General features: G+C 43.0%; 2 protein-coding genes and 4 non-coding genes across 7 annotated transcripts; all 6 read left to right on the top strand.

Annotated features, from left to right (window-relative positions):
* The first annotated feature begins 758 nt into the window (after positions 1–758).
* LOC119160045 (mite group 2 allergen-like Ixo r 2) lies at positions 759–9,519 on the top strand. Its single transcript, XM_037412791.2, has 4 exons — positions 759–944; positions 1,758–1,862; positions 4,775–4,947; positions 9,276–9,519. The coding sequence occupies exons 1-4, from the start codon at positions 863–865 to the stop codon at positions 9,354–9,356; spliced, it is 441 nt and encodes a 146-aa protein (XP_037268688.2). The 5' UTR covers positions 759–862; the 3' UTR covers positions 9,357–9,519.
* Positions 5,405–5,477, top strand: TRNAT-CGU (transfer RNA threonine (anticodon CGU)). Its single transcript has one exon. It is a non-coding gene; the product is annotated as a tRNA-Thr (tRNA).
* On the top strand, positions 5,862–5,934 carry TRNAT-CGU (transfer RNA threonine (anticodon CGU)). The gene has a single exon. It is a non-coding gene; the product is annotated as a tRNA-Thr (tRNA).
* Positions 6,319–6,391, top strand: TRNAT-CGU (transfer RNA threonine (anticodon CGU)). The gene has a single exon. It is a non-coding gene; the product is annotated as a tRNA-Thr (tRNA).
* Positions 6,776–6,848, top strand: TRNAT-CGU (transfer RNA threonine (anticodon CGU)). Its single transcript has one exon. It is a non-coding gene; the product is annotated as a tRNA-Thr (tRNA).
* A 1,396-nt stretch (positions 9,520–10,915) lies between the features above and the next one.
* On the top strand, positions 10,916–14,907 carry LOC119182936 (mite group 2 allergen-like Ixo r 2). 2 transcript variants are annotated; one of them, XR_012894257.1, is made up of 5 exons: positions 10,916–11,376; positions 12,314–12,418; positions 13,128–13,300; positions 14,446–14,635; positions 14,799–14,907. XR_012894257.1 is itself a non-coding variant. In XM_075889603.1 (4 exons), the coding sequence occupies exons 1-4, from the start codon at positions 11,286–11,288 to the stop codon at positions 14,877–14,879; spliced, it is 450 nt and encodes a 149-aa protein (XP_075745718.1). In that variant the 5' UTR covers positions 10,919–11,285; the 3' UTR covers positions 14,880–14,907. The 2 variants fall into 2 exon arrangements, 1 of the variants encoding a protein (XP_075745718.1); XM_075889603.1 differs by lacking the exon at positions 14,446–14,635 and having other exon boundaries at positions 10,919–11,376.
* Positions 14,908–17,417: the final 2,510 nt, after the last annotated feature.

Raw genomic sequence — 17,417 nt, 5'->3', positions numbered from 1 at the left:
AGGGGAAAAAAAGCTAGAGAATTATACGTTCGTTTCTACAACGTCCAACGTATTTACTAAACATCGTACAACGTACATAGCAAACAGAAGACCACAATATGAACAATACGCGCCTATAACCTATCCGGAGGTCTCACAGCACCGGTGCCGTTCAGTCTAAACGTATGTCGGCCACCTCGACCGTCAGACTGCTTCCAACAGATCAGCCGAAAACCTACACTCCTGCGCGACAAGCAGAGTTTACAAGCAGATCTCACTGTTACCATCTTCTCGGGCGTCCAGCATCAACCGACGCCTGAGAAAGTGGTGGCAGGGAGATACGCTATATATTATTCTCATTGCTTTTGCGTGTAGCGTGTACAGCAACAGGCAAATGTCATACATGTCGAGTAGCGTCTCAGCTCAGCAGCACATACCAACAGCCTTGCTTCAACGTCGCCGAATGGGAGAACATGCTCTCCGGCGCCTCCATGGTTTGTGCATCCCCGCGCACATAAGCCGGGCACCGTGTACTTCCGCGTTGGCTCCTCTCCCTAAATGAGCTCTCTTTTTCGCGTTGAAAACAATCGACCAGTGTCCGGATTGCCAATAGGCATGTAATAGTCGTGGTGTTTTAAGTTCCGTGTTTGCCTATCCGCCCCCTAGATCACGCCGTGCTTTTGGAACCTACAGATACTATTGTAACGGCCAATATACAGGGACACTGTGTACACAGTGACGGCTAATGCCGGCATTCAAAAGCGCACGTGAACACCGACCGGAGTGAATTTCTCCCAGTCATTCAGCTATTTAAGGCAATGCTCACCACTGCGTACCTTCACCTCGACTTCTCTGTACCGGTACGAGTCAAGCAGTATTCACGATGAAGACCGTAATCTTTGTCCTAGTACTCCTTGTCAGCCTGGCCTTTGCTCAACGAGGACCATTCAAGTACAGAGACTGTGGTAAGGAGGATAGCTTCGTGTTGCAGCTCATATTTCCTCTATTTTACCCTTAGTTTTCAAATATTTGCTCAGTGCACAATTTCTACAGCCTGAATTACGATGACTAAAGCGAGTACAAAAAATGACAGAATGAAGCCCTAACTTAGCCCTGACGTTTCATTAATGTGCTAACTACCATGATGGGGAACAGGGATAATGCCTGAAGACTACAAATTTTCTGTAGTCGAGGCCTTTCTTGGCCAGTCAATTCGCACGGCCCTGTTGGATAGCAGTGAGAAATTGGGTGCATGTACGAATAAACGAAAGCATTGAAAGACATTATATTGATTTCTCTGCACTGTCACTCGCTGTAATCATTCGCTGATGTCTGTTAACTCTAAGAAGGGCGTGACTCGCTAGTACGTGGTAAGCAGTTAACAGGATAAGAGTTATTTTATGTAAATGTTCCTTTTCTGTTTCTGTCTTAGCACACTGAACATATCAATTCATGCACAGAACCTGTCCAACAGTATACACCATAGCATTAACTATTTGAATGCTCTTCCCCCAGTGTAAGGCAGGGTGACAAACCGGAGGCACATTCGGTTGAACTTCCCGCCACGTTCTCACATTTTACATATAATGCCCTTGCTCTATTATTCCTGTTTTTCTGATTTCGCGTGGGCTTTGTTAACACAGCACCGTTTTACGTCCCCCAAATATTTCTCATTAACCTGCACGTACAAATGCTACTCTCTCATTCGTCTTGTCCATTAAAGCTTTTTCTTTGTTATCTAACACAAAACTTTCCTCTTGTGTCCTCCTTTCTCGCAGGCTCGAAAGCCAAAATCCTTTCGGTCGAAGTAGAGCCGTGCGACTCCGACCCCTGCGTATTCAAGCGTAGTAAAACGACAAAGGTCATCTTCTCGTTGATTTCAGGTACGTTTTTACGAACGCACAGATGTGATTATTTCACGAAGGTAAGTCTACCGACTTCTTGTACACGATTATGAGCTCCCACTGTTGTAGTGACCTTTTCTTCGAAAGCAGAAAAGAAATTATGACATGGAGTATTGAAACAAAACCTTTACGACTACACAAACAATCGAAAGAACCTGTAATGATGGTCAAAGCCGATTGTTTTTACCAAGAGCAAAGCTGTTTTAGCAAGCGAGAAACTGATAATAGTTAGGGATGACGCCAACGATATGCGCCATCACAGCATCCACGAGGAGGATATGGCACTGGCTGCCACAACGTTTACGTCGTTCATAACTTGTAGTCAATAGTTATCGGCTTATTTAACCAACATTCTTACACAAACCACAAACGCAGCTTACGGGCTGCGATTGAAAACGCGTTCTGTTCCTTCGATATGAACTCCACAAAACCTGAAGAACCTTTCAAGCACGATTTTCTTCCCGACTAAGTCATCGGCTAACGTCAAGAAAGAAAGAAATACGCTGGAAATGTTTGTAAAGCTTCCAAAAAGAGTTACTCAGTGTTTCCTGCCAGTGTCACCTAATGACGTCGTCTGATCGCGAGAAATGTCTAATCACGTGGAAACGACGATATCACTGCGTGCGCCCAAGAAAAGAACAACGCTAAAATATTTCTCAAATGCACATAGGTCCGCAAAAGATGTGGAGCTCACCCGGCCTCATACGTTAAATATGCCTTGTCCTCAAGGCTACAGTCTGTGAGGGCTGGATAATATCTTGATTTTCTTCAGTATGACCCATTCGGGCTCAAGTTCACTCATGTATACTCACACCTACCAAAACATTATTCGCTCGGACTCGCTCAGACTCAAACTGGCGGCTCGTTCTGAGTTTGAGTGAGTGGACTCATCAGTCTGTCAACGTACAATTACCATCTCGACCATGATGTCAAAGCTCTTTAACTTCTGCATCTCGCATAGTCGTGGCTCTAACTAGCACATTTTGATATCCATACATAACGCTGAGCCGTGCCCCCGAGATGGGAGGCAGAAAATAGTGCACGTTTCATTTTCTTTTTTCACACACACACACACACGCGCACGCACGCACGCACTTTTTTGTTTTTTGTCACTATAAATACGGGTTACTAGTGGTTGAAATTCAGTAAGGGTCATTTATTAAATGAGATGACTGACGCGAGATGCCGTTGTCTAGATGTTTGTAGGAAGAGCTTCCCGTAAAATAGGTTGCGCGCGGAGAGAAGGAGAGGGGGGATTAAGGCATCTCCAAGACTCCAACCCCCATAAGCAATACTTGTTGACAGTGTTGGAAATGATTCATGATTATAAAACGGCACGACGAAAAACACGAATTATTTCACCTCCGGCTATGTAACTCACGCCCCTCACCAATAAATATTGAGCTGGCGTATCAAGGCTACTGCATTGAAGTGACGATGCGTGAGTTTAAGCTTGAGCAGACATAGAGGTGATAACAATGCTGAAGTTTACTAGATAGGAACCTGTATATCAGCGTAAAATGTGAAGCTGACACAGACGCACTCCAGAAATACAATTCCCGTTTTAGGTTGACTCGGTCTCATACTCACTAAAATCTTCGTCAATCATAGTCACTTTAATTCGCATCTTTAAAATGTTCATCAACCAGACTCACTAGAACTCAAACTCACCACAATATTACTCACTCGGACTCATTCAGAACCAAACTCTTGACTAGATCCCAGTGTAAGAGTCTGAATGAGTCGGTCAATGAAGGTGTTTGCCAACCTATGCTGGTGTATGTGGCAGTTCTCAAAGTAAGAGCTTCATAAATTATTTTATTATATGTGAAGCAGCTCTTTGACCAGCCTGTGTAACGCTGTCTGTCCGTGTCTTCGTGCCTACGTGTCACACCACGCCCCTTTCACCGCAGTTGCTGCAACAATGCCATATAGGTCAAGTCGCAGCAGCGCGTTAATGTCACTCTCTTTCTTCTCTCTCGCTTCTCCCCTCGACACTTCTCTCTCCCTTACCCTCTCCACCGCCCGCAACGCTCGACGGCATGTCGAGTGGAAACACTAGACAGATTTAGTTGCGCGTCCACAGCACCCTTACACACGCGTTGTTTTTCGCTTTGATCAATGTATAAGACTTTGTCCCAAACCACTGTGTTGAAGTGTGATAAGTTGATAACTGTTTCTCTTACGCTGTTGCAAAATTGACCTACGTATTCAATGCTCACTCTTGTATGAGCTTGTTTAGGCTCACAAAATTCAATAAATAAAATAAGCCCGGCCACTGTGTCTTGGTGTTTCAAACAAACGTTTACTCGAGTAATTGCAACAGTGAGTTTCGCTTCGAACCGTTCTTCTAGCACCCGAGTCGACGCCCGTTTCACCAGGTCAACGCCGTGCACACCACTGCTGCTTTGCATTCCATCGCGGTTCCTTTCGGGGAGATGTTCCACACTTTACTTTAATGTTAAAGTTCCTGTAGTGATGAGAAAAAAAGATTTGTTTTGTTTCCTCCTTTGTGTTCATTCCACGTCAGCGAGAAATGTGAGTGACGATTGTAAAGTAAATAAAATATTTGGTAATAAAGACAGTTTTTCGATGACGGAGCATTCTATCTACATCGTAACTTCTCACCATTTCGCTATTCAAAAGCACGATACATGCGACCTATTCTTTTCTTTTTCACCTTAACGAAGTGTGATGAGTGCACCCTATAGGTGCTTGTGCCGAGGCTGGCTGGAACATCCTTAATGAAATAGGCAGCACTGAAAGTATTGTCCTGCTCTATAGTGTTCGCCATGGTTGTGAACATTGCAACACTGCCTATTTCATGCGCACTTTAAGATACTCAGTGATGTCAGTCCAATGACACGCGTGCTTGTTTATGTCGCCCGCAGACCAAGACAGCGATACGCTTAAGCTTGAAGCCAAGATGAAATTTTTGGGCTTCTGGGTATCCGTTCCCGGTGTGGAGAATAACCTGTGCAAGCGTGGCATCGAATGCCCCATCGTGAAAGGAGACGCCATCAAGGGCACCATGGAATTGGACCCACCGTGGTACATACCTAAGGTGAGTTGCTAACTCTAACGTTTATTATCCTTGCGTACTGGTATCCGGATTTTCATCTACTTTTTTTTCCTTGAAAGGGACATATCCCGTACCTTCACGAAGACTAACTGGTCCATTGAATTATTATTCCCACTATATATATATATATATATATATATATATATATATATATATATATATATATATATATATATATATATATATATATATATATATATATAATGAGATATAACAGACAGTAATGCCAAGGAATGTACAGGGGAAGTTATTAAGATTAATGGAATGTAAATAAGAAGAAAGAAAAGTGGATGAAAAAATAAGTTCACGTGCTACGTGACGCCAAACATGCGCATAAGAGTGTTTTCACACTCGTTGTTTGGCTTATAGATGGCGCTGACTGTCGCTTCTACTTCTAAATTCACAGATAAACCCAGAAAAAGTGGATGGAGGGAGTGCCGCTGTAATAGCTCAGTGGTTAGAGCATCGAACGCGTAATTCGAAGGTCGTAGGTTCGATTCCTGCTTACAGTTGGTAATTTTTTCATCCACTTTTCTTTCTTCTTATTTACATTCCATTAATCTTAATAACTTCCCCTGTACATTCCTTGGCATTACTGTCTGTTATATCTCATTATTATTGTGTTAAAAACACGGAAAAACGAGCCCTTAGGTATACACTTCTTTCCCTTATTTCATTGAACGAGGGTCTCGTACTGGCAGACTTGGTGTGTTTAGGTTGTATAAGAGGGACAATTAATCAGCTGCCCACTCATAATAAGTTCACGTGCTACGTGACGCCAAACATGCGCATAAGAGTGTTTTCACACTCGTTGTTTGGCTTATAGATGGCGCTGACTGTCGCTCCTACTTCTAAATTCACAGATAAACCCAGAAAAAGTGGATGGAGGGAGTGCCGCTGTAATAGCTCAGTGGTTAGAGCATCGAACGCGTAATTCGAAGGTCGTAGGTTCGATTCCTGCTTACAGTTGGTAATTTTTTCATCCACTTTTCTTTCTTCTTATTTACATTCCATTAATCTTAATAACTTCCCCTGTACATTCCTTGGCATTACTGTCTGTTATATCTCATTATTATTGTGTTAAAAACACGGAAAAACGAGCCCTTAGGTATACACTTCTTTCCCTTATTTCATTGAACGAGGGTCTCGTACTGGCAGACTTGGTGTGTTTAGGTTGTATAAGAGGGACAATTAATCAGCTGCCCACTCATAATAAGTTCACGTGCTACGTGACGCCAAACATGCGCATAAGAGTGTTTTCACACTCGTTGTTTGGCTTATAGATGGCGCTGACTGTCGCTCCTACTTCTAAATTCACAGATAAACCCAGAAAAAGTGGATGGAGGGAGTGCCGCTGTAATAGCTCAGTGGTTAGAGCATCGAACGCGTAATTCGAAGGTCGTAGGTTCGATTCCTGCTTACAGTTGGTAATTTTTTCATCCACTTTTCTTTCTTCTTATTTACATTCCATTAATCTTAATAACTTCCCCTGTACATTCCTTGGCATTACTGTCTGTTATATCTCATTATTATTGTGTTAAAAACACGGAAAAACGAGCCCTTAGGTATACACTTCTTTCCCTTATTTCATTGAACGAGGGTCTCGTACTGGCAGACTTGGTGTGTTTAGGTTGTATAAGAGGGACAATTAATCAGCTGCCCACTCATAATAAGTTCACGTGCTACGTGACGCCAAACATGCGCATAAGAGTGTTTTCACACTCGTTGTTTGGCTTATAGATGGCGCTGACTGTCGCTCCTACTTCTAAATTCACAGATAAACCCAGAAAAAGTGGATGGAGGGAGTGCCGCTGTAATAGCTCAGTGGTTAGAGCATCGAACGCGTAATTCGAAGGTCGTAGGTTCGATTCCTGCTTACAGTTGGTAATTTTTTCATCCACTTTTCTTTCTTCTTATTTACATTCCATTAATCTTAATAACTTCCCCTGTACATTCCTTGGCATTACTGTCTGTTATATCTCATTATTATTGTGTTAAAAACACGGAAAAACGAGCCCTTAGGTATACACTTCTTTCCCTTATATATATATATATATATATATATATATATATATATATATATATATATATATATATATATATATTGTTGAGACGTTTATTGGCGGGGACACTTGTCGACGATGCTTGACAGCGACAGTCAATGCGGGTATCGACTCTCTGCACGAGCTGCTCTTCCTCTTGCTAAAAAGGGCAACCCACTAGAAGGCGCTGGAGAGGACGACCCACTGTTCGAAGGCTTCACCACAACTACCCCGGGTACGAAGAGGGAGCCGCCTGGCGACCTAGCAGCTGGTTACTATGAGCGGGTCGTGGTAGGCTTTGAGGCGCTCCACGTTGACAATGTCGCGCCCTCGACGGCGCATGTCCGAAGATGGTTCGATGGGTTCGATCAAGTAATTTACAGGGGAAGTGCGTTCGACGACATGGTAGGGGCCTTCGTATTTAGGCAATAGTTTTGAAGATAGGCCAGTTGAAGTGGTAGGGATCGAGAGCCAGACGAGCGCCCCAGGGAGGAACATGGGCGCAGTAGTGCTGGTGTCAGCGCGAATGCCCTTTTGCCGCTCTTGATCATGCGCTGTAAAGGTCCTTGCAAGCTCTCGATACTCTTCAGCAAGCTTGGCTGTAGCAGAAATAGGCGCCCACTCTGACGGATCTGGCTTGTACGGAAGTATAGTGTCGATGGTGTGCGACGGGTGCCTTCCATATAATAAAAAGAAAGGTGAAAAGCCAGTAGTGCTCTGAGGGGCGGTGTTATATGCGTAGGTGACGAAGGGTAGAATGGAATCCCAATTTGTGTGATCGGCGGCGACGTACTTGGAGAGCATGTCGCCGAGCGTATGGTTGAAGCGTTCCGTGAGGCCATTCGTCTGCGGGTGGTAAGCAGCAGTTTTGCGGTGAACAACGTTGCACTCTTTGAGAATGGCTTCGACGACTTCAGACAGGAAGACGCGGCCTCGATCACTGAGCAGTTCCTGAGGTGGACCGTGTCGCAGCATTAATCGTTGGAGCAGGAAGGAGGCCACATCGCTCGCTGTAGCCGTGGGGAGAGCGGCAGTTTCGGCGTATCGCGTGAGGTGGTCCACAGCAACAATGGCCCAGCGGTTACCGGCCGACGTTAGTGGAACCAGGTTGCCGAGTTTACCTGCCTCGTCCCAATGATTGGGGACGCTGACGCGTTCGTACATAGCAAGCCAGTCCTCGACGTCGGTGCCATCCGCGCCGGTGAAAACAGGAGGGTCGCGGATGCGGGGGACACCGGAACATGGCGTCGGCGCAGGAGGAAGCGTTTGCTGTGCGGCGTCTTGGTGCATGGTAGAAGGCACGGTGCGGGATCGAAGCTCCAGGGGCATCAAATGCTAACCGAAGGTGTTAGAAGGGCACAGCACTCTCCACCAAATTGTTGAGACGTTTATTGGCGGACACTTGTCGACGATGCTTGACAGCGACAGTCAACGCGGGTACCGACTCTCTGCACGAGCTGCTCTTCCTCTTGCTAAAAAGGGCAACCCACTAGAAGGCGCTGGAGAGGACGACCCACTGTTCGAAGGCTTCACCACAATATATATATATATATATATAGATAGATAGATAGATAGATAGATAGATAGATAGATAGATAGATAGATAGATAGATAGATAGATAGATAGATAGATAGATAGATAGATAGATAGATAGATAGATAGATAGATAGATAGATAGATAGATAGATAGATAGATAGATAGATAGATAGATAGATAGATAGATAGATAGATAGATAGATAGATAGATAGATAGATAGATAGATAGATAGATAGATAGATAGATAGATAGATAGATAGATAGATAGATAGATAGATAGATAGATAGATAGATAGATAGATAGATAGATAGATAGATAGATAGATAGATAGATAGATAGATAGATAGATAGATAGATAGATAGATAGATAGATAGATAGATAGATAGATAGATAGATAGATAGATAGATAGATAGATAGATAGATAGATAGATAGATAGATAGATAGATAAAAAGTGCGCTTGATTAATGCTACGCGTTAAAAGAGGTGGTCAGAACTCGGTGGACACCAAGAGTTGAGAAGTACAGCTGACGACATCACGATCAGGTGAGGTGATAAAATCGAGAAGCACGCAGTCGTAAAATATGAGAAGCTCGATAATGATTAGAATAATTCGAGCCTACTGGGACAGTCCTTGACTTTGCAGAGGACAAGCAATAGGCTGAGAACAGTGATGATTACATGTTCATTTGCTAATGACCGGCTCCTAATTTTTTTTATTATTACAGATGAAAACTGACGTGGAGATCAAGATTCGTGGTGAAAAGGGAATGAGCGTGTGCCTCAAAAGCACGGTCGTCATCGGATGACAGTCATCAATACACATAATGCACTAACCAGTACCGCTGCTAGCAGGCGAGTAGGCATTGCATTTAATAATAGTGTTACGGCCAACATTATGGCACATGTTCGATTGTCTTCACAAAGATGTGCTCTCAATTATCTGCTTTAATAAAGTTGTTTATACTTATACTTTCGTTGTTGTCTTTACTACTCAGTTTTTTTTTTTGCCCTCACCTCATACTTTAGAGTCGAGTTAGACAGTACACAAACAGGGGAGGGCCCGGAACGAGCTTCAAAAAGTGAAGCCCAAACAGGGCAAGACCACTTGGGGCACTGGGGTTGATTGTCTACAATGTGTCGTCGTTTTAACAGTAGCGCATGCCTCCACCAAAGTGGTGCAGAGGTAGAATGCCCACTTCCCATTTGGAAGGCCCGGGTTGTAGATACCGAGTTTTTGATATATTTTATAATGCAGCTTCTTGTTTACAGATATACTGTTTTAGCTTTTGTTTTTCTTAAAATTAGCTTCAGTTGTTACGTATTGCTACAAAAAGTAACTTTAAATGACAAGCAAAATAGAAGACATTTGAGTGTGAGCGCAATAATTTGTAGCGTCACTGCATGGCATTCAACAAAAACGTGAAGTACGGCCCCGAGATCTTGGCGAATGTGAGAAATTTACAGCTGGTCACTTCAAAGCTGCAAAAAGTTTCATGACCTACGCAAAAGGCAAGTCACGTTACTCATGTCATGATTGCGTACCGTATACTCAATTCGTTTGACGCCAATTTCTGTATTCATTAAGGTAAGAAGTAAATAATGAGAGCGCTCAAATGTAAGAAGCTGGATAAGAAGAATCAAGGTGATTTAGGTTCACTAAGAAAAGCTTTGCATTTAATATAAACCACAGCATCAAGCGATGTGCCGGGCACGCTAAGTGGCGCTGATGACACAGATTATGATTTAGGCTGGTATTATGCATCCGACATTACGTCTAAGAGGGCGCTTAAATGGAAGCGAATAATGTATGCCAACGGATACACAGTCTTCTTCCATATGATTCTGTTCATCACTGGTCTTTCACAGCAATTTATTTTCATGATCTGCTGCTCTTACGTTACGAGCGATTGGATAAAAAGAAATTTATACTTCACTACAGGATAATTCACTCTTTGGCTAAGATTGGCAAATCTCTACGCTAACGTGTAAATAAAAAATACTTTGTACGGCATTTCGATGGCATGTCACAATGCAGAAAAAAAGCAATGATGCTCTGACCACTGTTTTTATCTGAAAAGTTACGGGAACAATAAAACTCCAATGACGCACTCAGACAAACCTATACGTAAAAAGAAGCTTTAGAGAATAAACAAACAAAAAAGGAATCACACAGAATGCACCGATATACATGTGCTTTTGTCGCAAAAAGATCCTCTGTTGCAAATGAAAATGACATTGGCGTACGTATGTCCGTATGATGGAGTACAGCAGACGCACGTGTCAGAGAGATAGGGGTTACATCATTCATGGATGACAACGGAGGTCTGGCTTACGCCCAATGGCGAACTTTAGTGTTTTTTCTATGTGAACAGTATTCAAGGTTTTGCGGGAGTGACTGGCTGCAGTGCGCGCTTCACAAACGCAATATCACGTGGCATGGTATTAAGGACTTTGTGAGGAAAGTACACAGATTTGCTCATAATTTTCATAACCATCTGCGAACTACGTCATGGCTATTACGCCATAATCGTTGTATAGAGCTATGAGTGTTATCGGCTACGCTGAAGTTAGCAAAGTGAGGTATGGGCAATTAAAGTGTCGCAAGAGGACTGATTTACAAGAGTGCATTCGCGTGAGTAGTCACTGCTAAGTAATATTACACTGCAGCTAGAGGTCTTGCCTGTTGTGGCATACACAGCCTGACGCCTGGGTGATTCCCTCTTTCGGGCGAAGCCATGGACGGTAGCACGACTCGCCTCCCTGTTGCCTTCGTTCTCGTCGGGCTGGTGCTTGGGCAAAGTCAGAACATTACGTACGAAGACTGCGGTAAGCAGCACGATGGAAACGCTTCTGCTTCTTTACCATGTGATTAATTTGTTAATGTGGTGAAGAAAACGAACTATCAGAGGCTAGACGACCTGCCGTTGTGTGTGTATAATATCATGGAGTAAGGCAGAGTCGTAGTGCTCAGGTATTATTATGTCACTGATATATATCACATGGGCACGACGGAGGATATGCAGCCTTACCTATTGTGCAGGCATCATGGGAGCGAATACATCACTGAGCGCGGTTCTGAGAAAGTCTTTTAATAGTATAGTGTATATTGCTCTTGTTATTAATCACGCAATATAGTTATTTATGTCTTACTTAACATCACTACAGCTCATAATGATTATCTTGGGGGAGGGTGGGGGAGAAGGGAGGATAGGAGGCGCATCACATAATATGTGGTTTCGAATGGAGAAATGAAACAGCAAATACAGGACTTAATATTAGCATTAAGCATGATTATGACGATTATGTCCATTCCTTACTTTTACGGGGCCCAATATGCAATAAATAAAGAGATACTAAGCGCAGAGCAGACCAGGCAGTGAGCTAGCTACCCGCACGTAAAATTCGAAGCAGTGTGACACCCCAAATTTTGTTATCCCTTAACGAAATCTTACGTATTATTAAATCCTAGTTCCCTAGAATTTTCACTGAGGTGAACAAAAGCGCTGTAGAAAAAATACACAATTTCTATAGAGATATATACCTAAAGTTTGAGAGAATAATTTGCATATTGTTTGGTTGATTAGTTCCACTTTCGTAGCAACAAAAAGCTGTTATAATATTACAGAAGAATGAATCACTAATAGCCAGTTTTTTGTGGGATAGCGAGTTCGGCCTATAGTATAATAAAGAATGTAATTCCCTCTCTACCTTTATTCTGGTGTTCGATAAGAATCTTGCTCATCTGCCCCATTCTTTCCTGTAGGCTCCAACGCCCAAATCCTGTCGGCCGTAATGGAGCCATGTGACTCGGACCCTTGTGTGCTCAAGCGTAAACACACGGCATTGATTCGATATTCACTGATATCCGGTACGTTTCGTCAGTACAAGTGTTCACTCACACCTACGGCAAGTTGGTCGCAAATGTTCTAGCCTGCTCAAGATACAAAGCGGCTTGTCTCATAGTTTCAAAAAATAATCGCTTTTGGTCGAAAAGTCTCTGCTCTGGCCCCCTGATTGATTTATGAAGTCGCATAACGGTAAAAAAACGCAGTGATCAGCTTCTTCAGCATAGACGTGTTTTGTCGAAAAGCGATTATTTGCATCTGTTTGGTAGCGACCGTCTTGCGACTTCCCTGTTCAGCAGCATTGGCGGCCAGCTTGGCCACGAGACATCTAACAGTTCATGAGCTCACACTTGATTCAAGGCACCACCGCAAAGCACCTGCCAACAATGAACACTTACATTATTATGCTGCAATTTATGCATAATAAATAAATTATTTTGAACTGCGTATTTAGGCACTCAGTGAAAGCTGGCTTCGTTGAAGGTGACGAGTTTCTAGACATTGAGGTACAATTGGGTCACTTATGACGTTATTTAAGTCAGCCATCGCCACAGAATAACAACCAAAAGATTGGGTGCCACGGGGCATTAATAAATATGTTTTAGATGTTACGGGTCACGGCTACGTCTTTTCATGTGCATAGCACTCGTGCAGTGGCCGGCTCTCAATCTGTATATTTCCGTCTCGCAGACATTCATAGTACATAAGTTTTCTTTTTCTTGTCTACTTTAGACCAAGACAGCGATACTGCTACCATTGATGCCCGAGTTAAGCTCTTCGGTTTCAACGTGCGCGTCCCCGGTTTAGAGAAAAATCTGTGCAAAGGTGCCATTCAGTGCCCCGTCTTTAAGGGCAAGGCATACAACGGAACCACGGAAGTGTACGTCCCCTGGTACATCCCCAACGTGAGTGTTCAGTCCTGCCACCTCCTGCATTTCTCGACACCTGTCTAGACGCTTCCTAAAGCAAGAAATCAAAGGGACACTTCTATGGACGCCGTAGTTCCACTCATTTTATGCACGTTCATACTGGAGCATGGACAACATTTGCGGAGCGCTGATACCACTCCAGGCCCTGTCCTTACTTTGGCATACGCAATGTTCCAGCATGAACTGCGACAACAACAAAAAAAAGGCTAGCGTAATGAAAATGCTCAGTCCAAAGAACAATGGTTGTCGCAGCCACTAAAAAGACCCTAATTGTATGATTCCAGTTTTTTATGTGTGAGATAGAGAGAGAGTGTGTGTGTGAGAGAGATAGTGAGAGAGAGAGTGTGTGAGATAGTGAGAGAGAGAGTGCGAGATAGTGAGAGAGAGAGTGTGTGAGATAGTGAGATAGAGAGTGCGAGATAGTGAGATAGTGAGAAAGAGAATGTGTGTGTGTGTGTGTGTGTGTGTGTGTGTGTGTGTGTGTGTGTGTGTGTGTGTGTGTGTGTGTGTGTGTGTGTGTGTGTGTGTGTGTGTGTGTGTGTGTGTGTGTTAGGGGATTGGCATTTGAAAATGCTCCAGACAATGGTTAATATAGTTATTCGTCTGCGTGGTCATGGCGGTTGCAGCTCATGAGCTGCCATGACCACCACGAACCGTACAGAGTTAGCCTTGACAGCGTCGTAGATATTTTATACCATCAAATTACTGTAGCTTTTAGCTCTTCATGCGTCACCAGCCACGTAGAATGCGATATTATGCCTGATAAGATCAGACATAATATAGGAAAGTATATAAGAAATCAGGAAAGTATATAGCTAGGCTAGTTGGTTGTGTCTACTTGCAGGTAACCTCGTAAAGAAACACGGCCAGGGAACGAAAACACAGCTTACAACAGCTTTATTGTCAACAAAATTTTAACTCTAAGTCAGTGCTTGTCCCGTGTGTTTGTTGTCAATGGAAGTGTTTGTCTCTTCTTTTTTTTTCGTGCTGTTAACATTTATTATAAGACCAAGTATACCATAGGTCAACTGTTGCCGAAGCACTAGAAAGTGCGAAACAGGCACGATTGAGGTGCTCAATGACAAGCGAAAACGCTGCATCTGATTATTACGTTTTCTCAGGTAACGCCACAATGCAGCCAATATTGTGTTTACAAATATCGGTCAGAAGTATCCTCACGAAAGACGCCACCCGGTGTTGCCATAGGGTCATTTGGTTGCTGGGTTCTACATTACCGTGAACTAGAGAGAGAAAGATAAGGAAATGACAACCAATGCAACTTACGAGGGGACTCTGAACCATATTCCACAAGTAAGAACACTTATTAGAGATTTTGTCACCATTGAAAAGAATGCACGTGATGTGGAGACAATCTGTATACGACAAAATCTGTTAGACGGGCCACTGCCCTTGTTCTATCCGACCGTTGGTGTAGTGAACTCGTTTTTCATATTTAAACATTTTAACTTTTCAGATGACGCGGGATGTGGACGTCAAAATTATTGGTGACAAAGGCCTTAGCATTTGCCTAAAAATGAAGGTGACGATCAGGTAATAAAGAGTCACGTTTATTTATTAAAAAATGTGCTTGGAATGTTTGTTCTTCATTGTGAATAAATAAGGGAATAAGCTACTTCAAAACCGGTAACCTGGAAAAGTTAAAAAAAAACAGGCTCTCTTTTTTCGTGTACAAAATGCACATACACCACACAAGCACCCAACTTTCGTGCATGGAATGCACATATTCACGTAATAATCCATGCACACTGAGCTGGAAAACCTTACTACGAGTGCTTTCCCGGAGGAGTAAATTTAATGGAGTTTCATTTTAAGTGAAGGGGCCATTGACTCCCGATCGAAAATTCGTCGCGTTATAATTGTGCCTTGGACTAAGTTGAGGAACATCGGTTTTTCTACTCCACGTTCTCTCAGATAAAATTAAAAATTGGGGGGGACCCATCAGCTTTGCCTTTAAGAGTTGAACGTGATAGCGATATTCTGTTTCTAGTGCGTACTTCAAACACGTAGAGTATGAAATCTTTTCGAAATTGCTATGCACCCACTACGTGACCTCTAAGGGTTCAGCAACGTGTGTGTTTTTGTAGTGGGTGACTGGCTTTAAACTATAAAACCATTATCGTGATCCCATGTTCTGACGTCCGATGGAAATGTACGCTTGTACCGTGCATTATTAGGGCAATATTTAATGTTGTATTGTGAAGCATATATAAAGGACGCGTGTATTTGTCAGTGTTGTACAGAATTCGTTTCCAAGGAACAACGTTCCGTACGACGTTTCTGGAACGTCGTTTAAGAAACTGGTTCATTTTTCGAGGCGCGAGGGAACGCCGTCGTTCCATTGAGTATCGGTTGAACTGTAAGGAAAATGCATTACGTTTACGCAGGAACGGCGTTGCTTTTGTAAACGTTCCTTCACATTGAACGGGAGCACGCACGCAGCACATATTGTGGAACAGGGCGGATTGGTGGCTGCGTGAGGTGGAAGAATCTACCACTCATCTGTCACTGGACTGTGCTGCAAAGGTGCCCTCCGGGAGCGCAGGACAGTGTGCGTTTGCTGTGACCGGCCATATCAGGGAATGTCATTTTGATTACTTTTCCTATCAGTATAATTCGGTCTGACAGCAATGAAGAGCCGTCCTGGAGTGCAGTAGTGTTGACAAGCCTTGGAGAATTTTTACTTTACATTCGATAACAATCAAATCCCATTGTAAGGCTGCCGCCTGAAAAGGACGCACTATTTTTATTCTCGGTGACTTTCCCCGTTAACCTACTCATAAGTAACGAGCGCGCGCGCGCGTGTGTGTGGGTCAGTTACAAATCACAGCGCAATATGTCTTGGACGCCTTTCGTGGTGTTTTCAAAGGATTAATACTCACTATAGAACTGCCGAAACAAAATGTTATGAAGTTCCTCGACGTATAAATGTACCAGAATCCCCGACACATGTTGAGTCTATATGACTCAAGGTGACAAACGCCTTATGAGTTATCTTGTACAGGTGTAGCTACATGTTAAAAAAGCAGTTCCTGATTCTAAAATTGAGGCTATCCAGAACAAATGCTTCGTAAGATTCCTACGAAAAACAAGAAAAAAGTACAAACCGAGAAACAATAGCAAAATCCTGTGATGAACGTCATCCACACACACATTGGTGCGATTAGTTGAGGAAGGACCTGACATTCACAAGATATCACACAAAATGAAAGAGATTGCCAATGAAGTTGACGTGCTAGTTTTATTTTCCAATATATTTTTTTTTCTAAACATCCCCTCGAAAATAGCTAGAGTCAAGTAAGCAAGCTAATAACACGTAAGGACCCCAAGGAAAAAAGAAATGCAAAATATAAGCCAAAAATCAAGGTTGGTTCAGTGATGTAGAATTTTAATACAGTTTGCTATGAACGTGCTGAAGAAAATATATAGGACAGACCTTAGGATGTGCTAACAATAAACTTAAGAACACGGGTACAGTTATCCACAGGTTACCTACTCCGGGAGTTTAGCTATTCACTGTTACCAATGCAAATGCGTACCGGAGTTCAAAAAAACAACAATTATAAATAGGGTAAAGGACAACAGGAAGAGAATAATTTTACGAAGCTGTTGTCAGGGCACCCCTGAGATAAACACTCGTCGATGAGCCATCATTATTTTTCCGCTGAAATCAATTTCGTGATGAACGTCACATATGCGGGGTCACGCCCACTATCTCTTTTCGCGTGCTCATTTGAACTTTCATTTATATCGGCTACGCACGAATAATAAAACCAGTTGATGTTAGCACTCGTTGTGGTAAGCTATATGTCCTAAGTACTTTGTAATCTATCCTTTTCTCCCTATCGTAAGCGCATTGTCAAGCCAACATGAACCAACTGGCCCCTTTAATCGCATTACAGTAACAATGAAAATGGTTTCTTTGAATCTCGGTTGATATCCGTATTTTTGAGAGCTGAAAACAAGAAAACCACCAGTCGTCAGGCTCATGCGCGAGGACATCAACAAACTTCCCAGTTTGGCGGCTGATAGTTTGGTCATTCTCCACTCTCGTGCACGTACGCTATACTACCAC

This window comes from Rhipicephalus microplus, chromosome 3 (assembly GCF_043290135.1).
Source record: "Rhipicephalus microplus isolate Deutch F79 chromosome 3, USDA_Rmic, whole genome shotgun sequence".
Taxonomy (NCBI): domain Eukaryota; kingdom Metazoa; phylum Arthropoda; class Arachnida; order Ixodida; family Ixodidae; genus Rhipicephalus; species Rhipicephalus microplus.
Note: the sequence above shows the minus strand (reverse complement) of the source record. Positions and strands in the feature narration are given on the sequence as shown.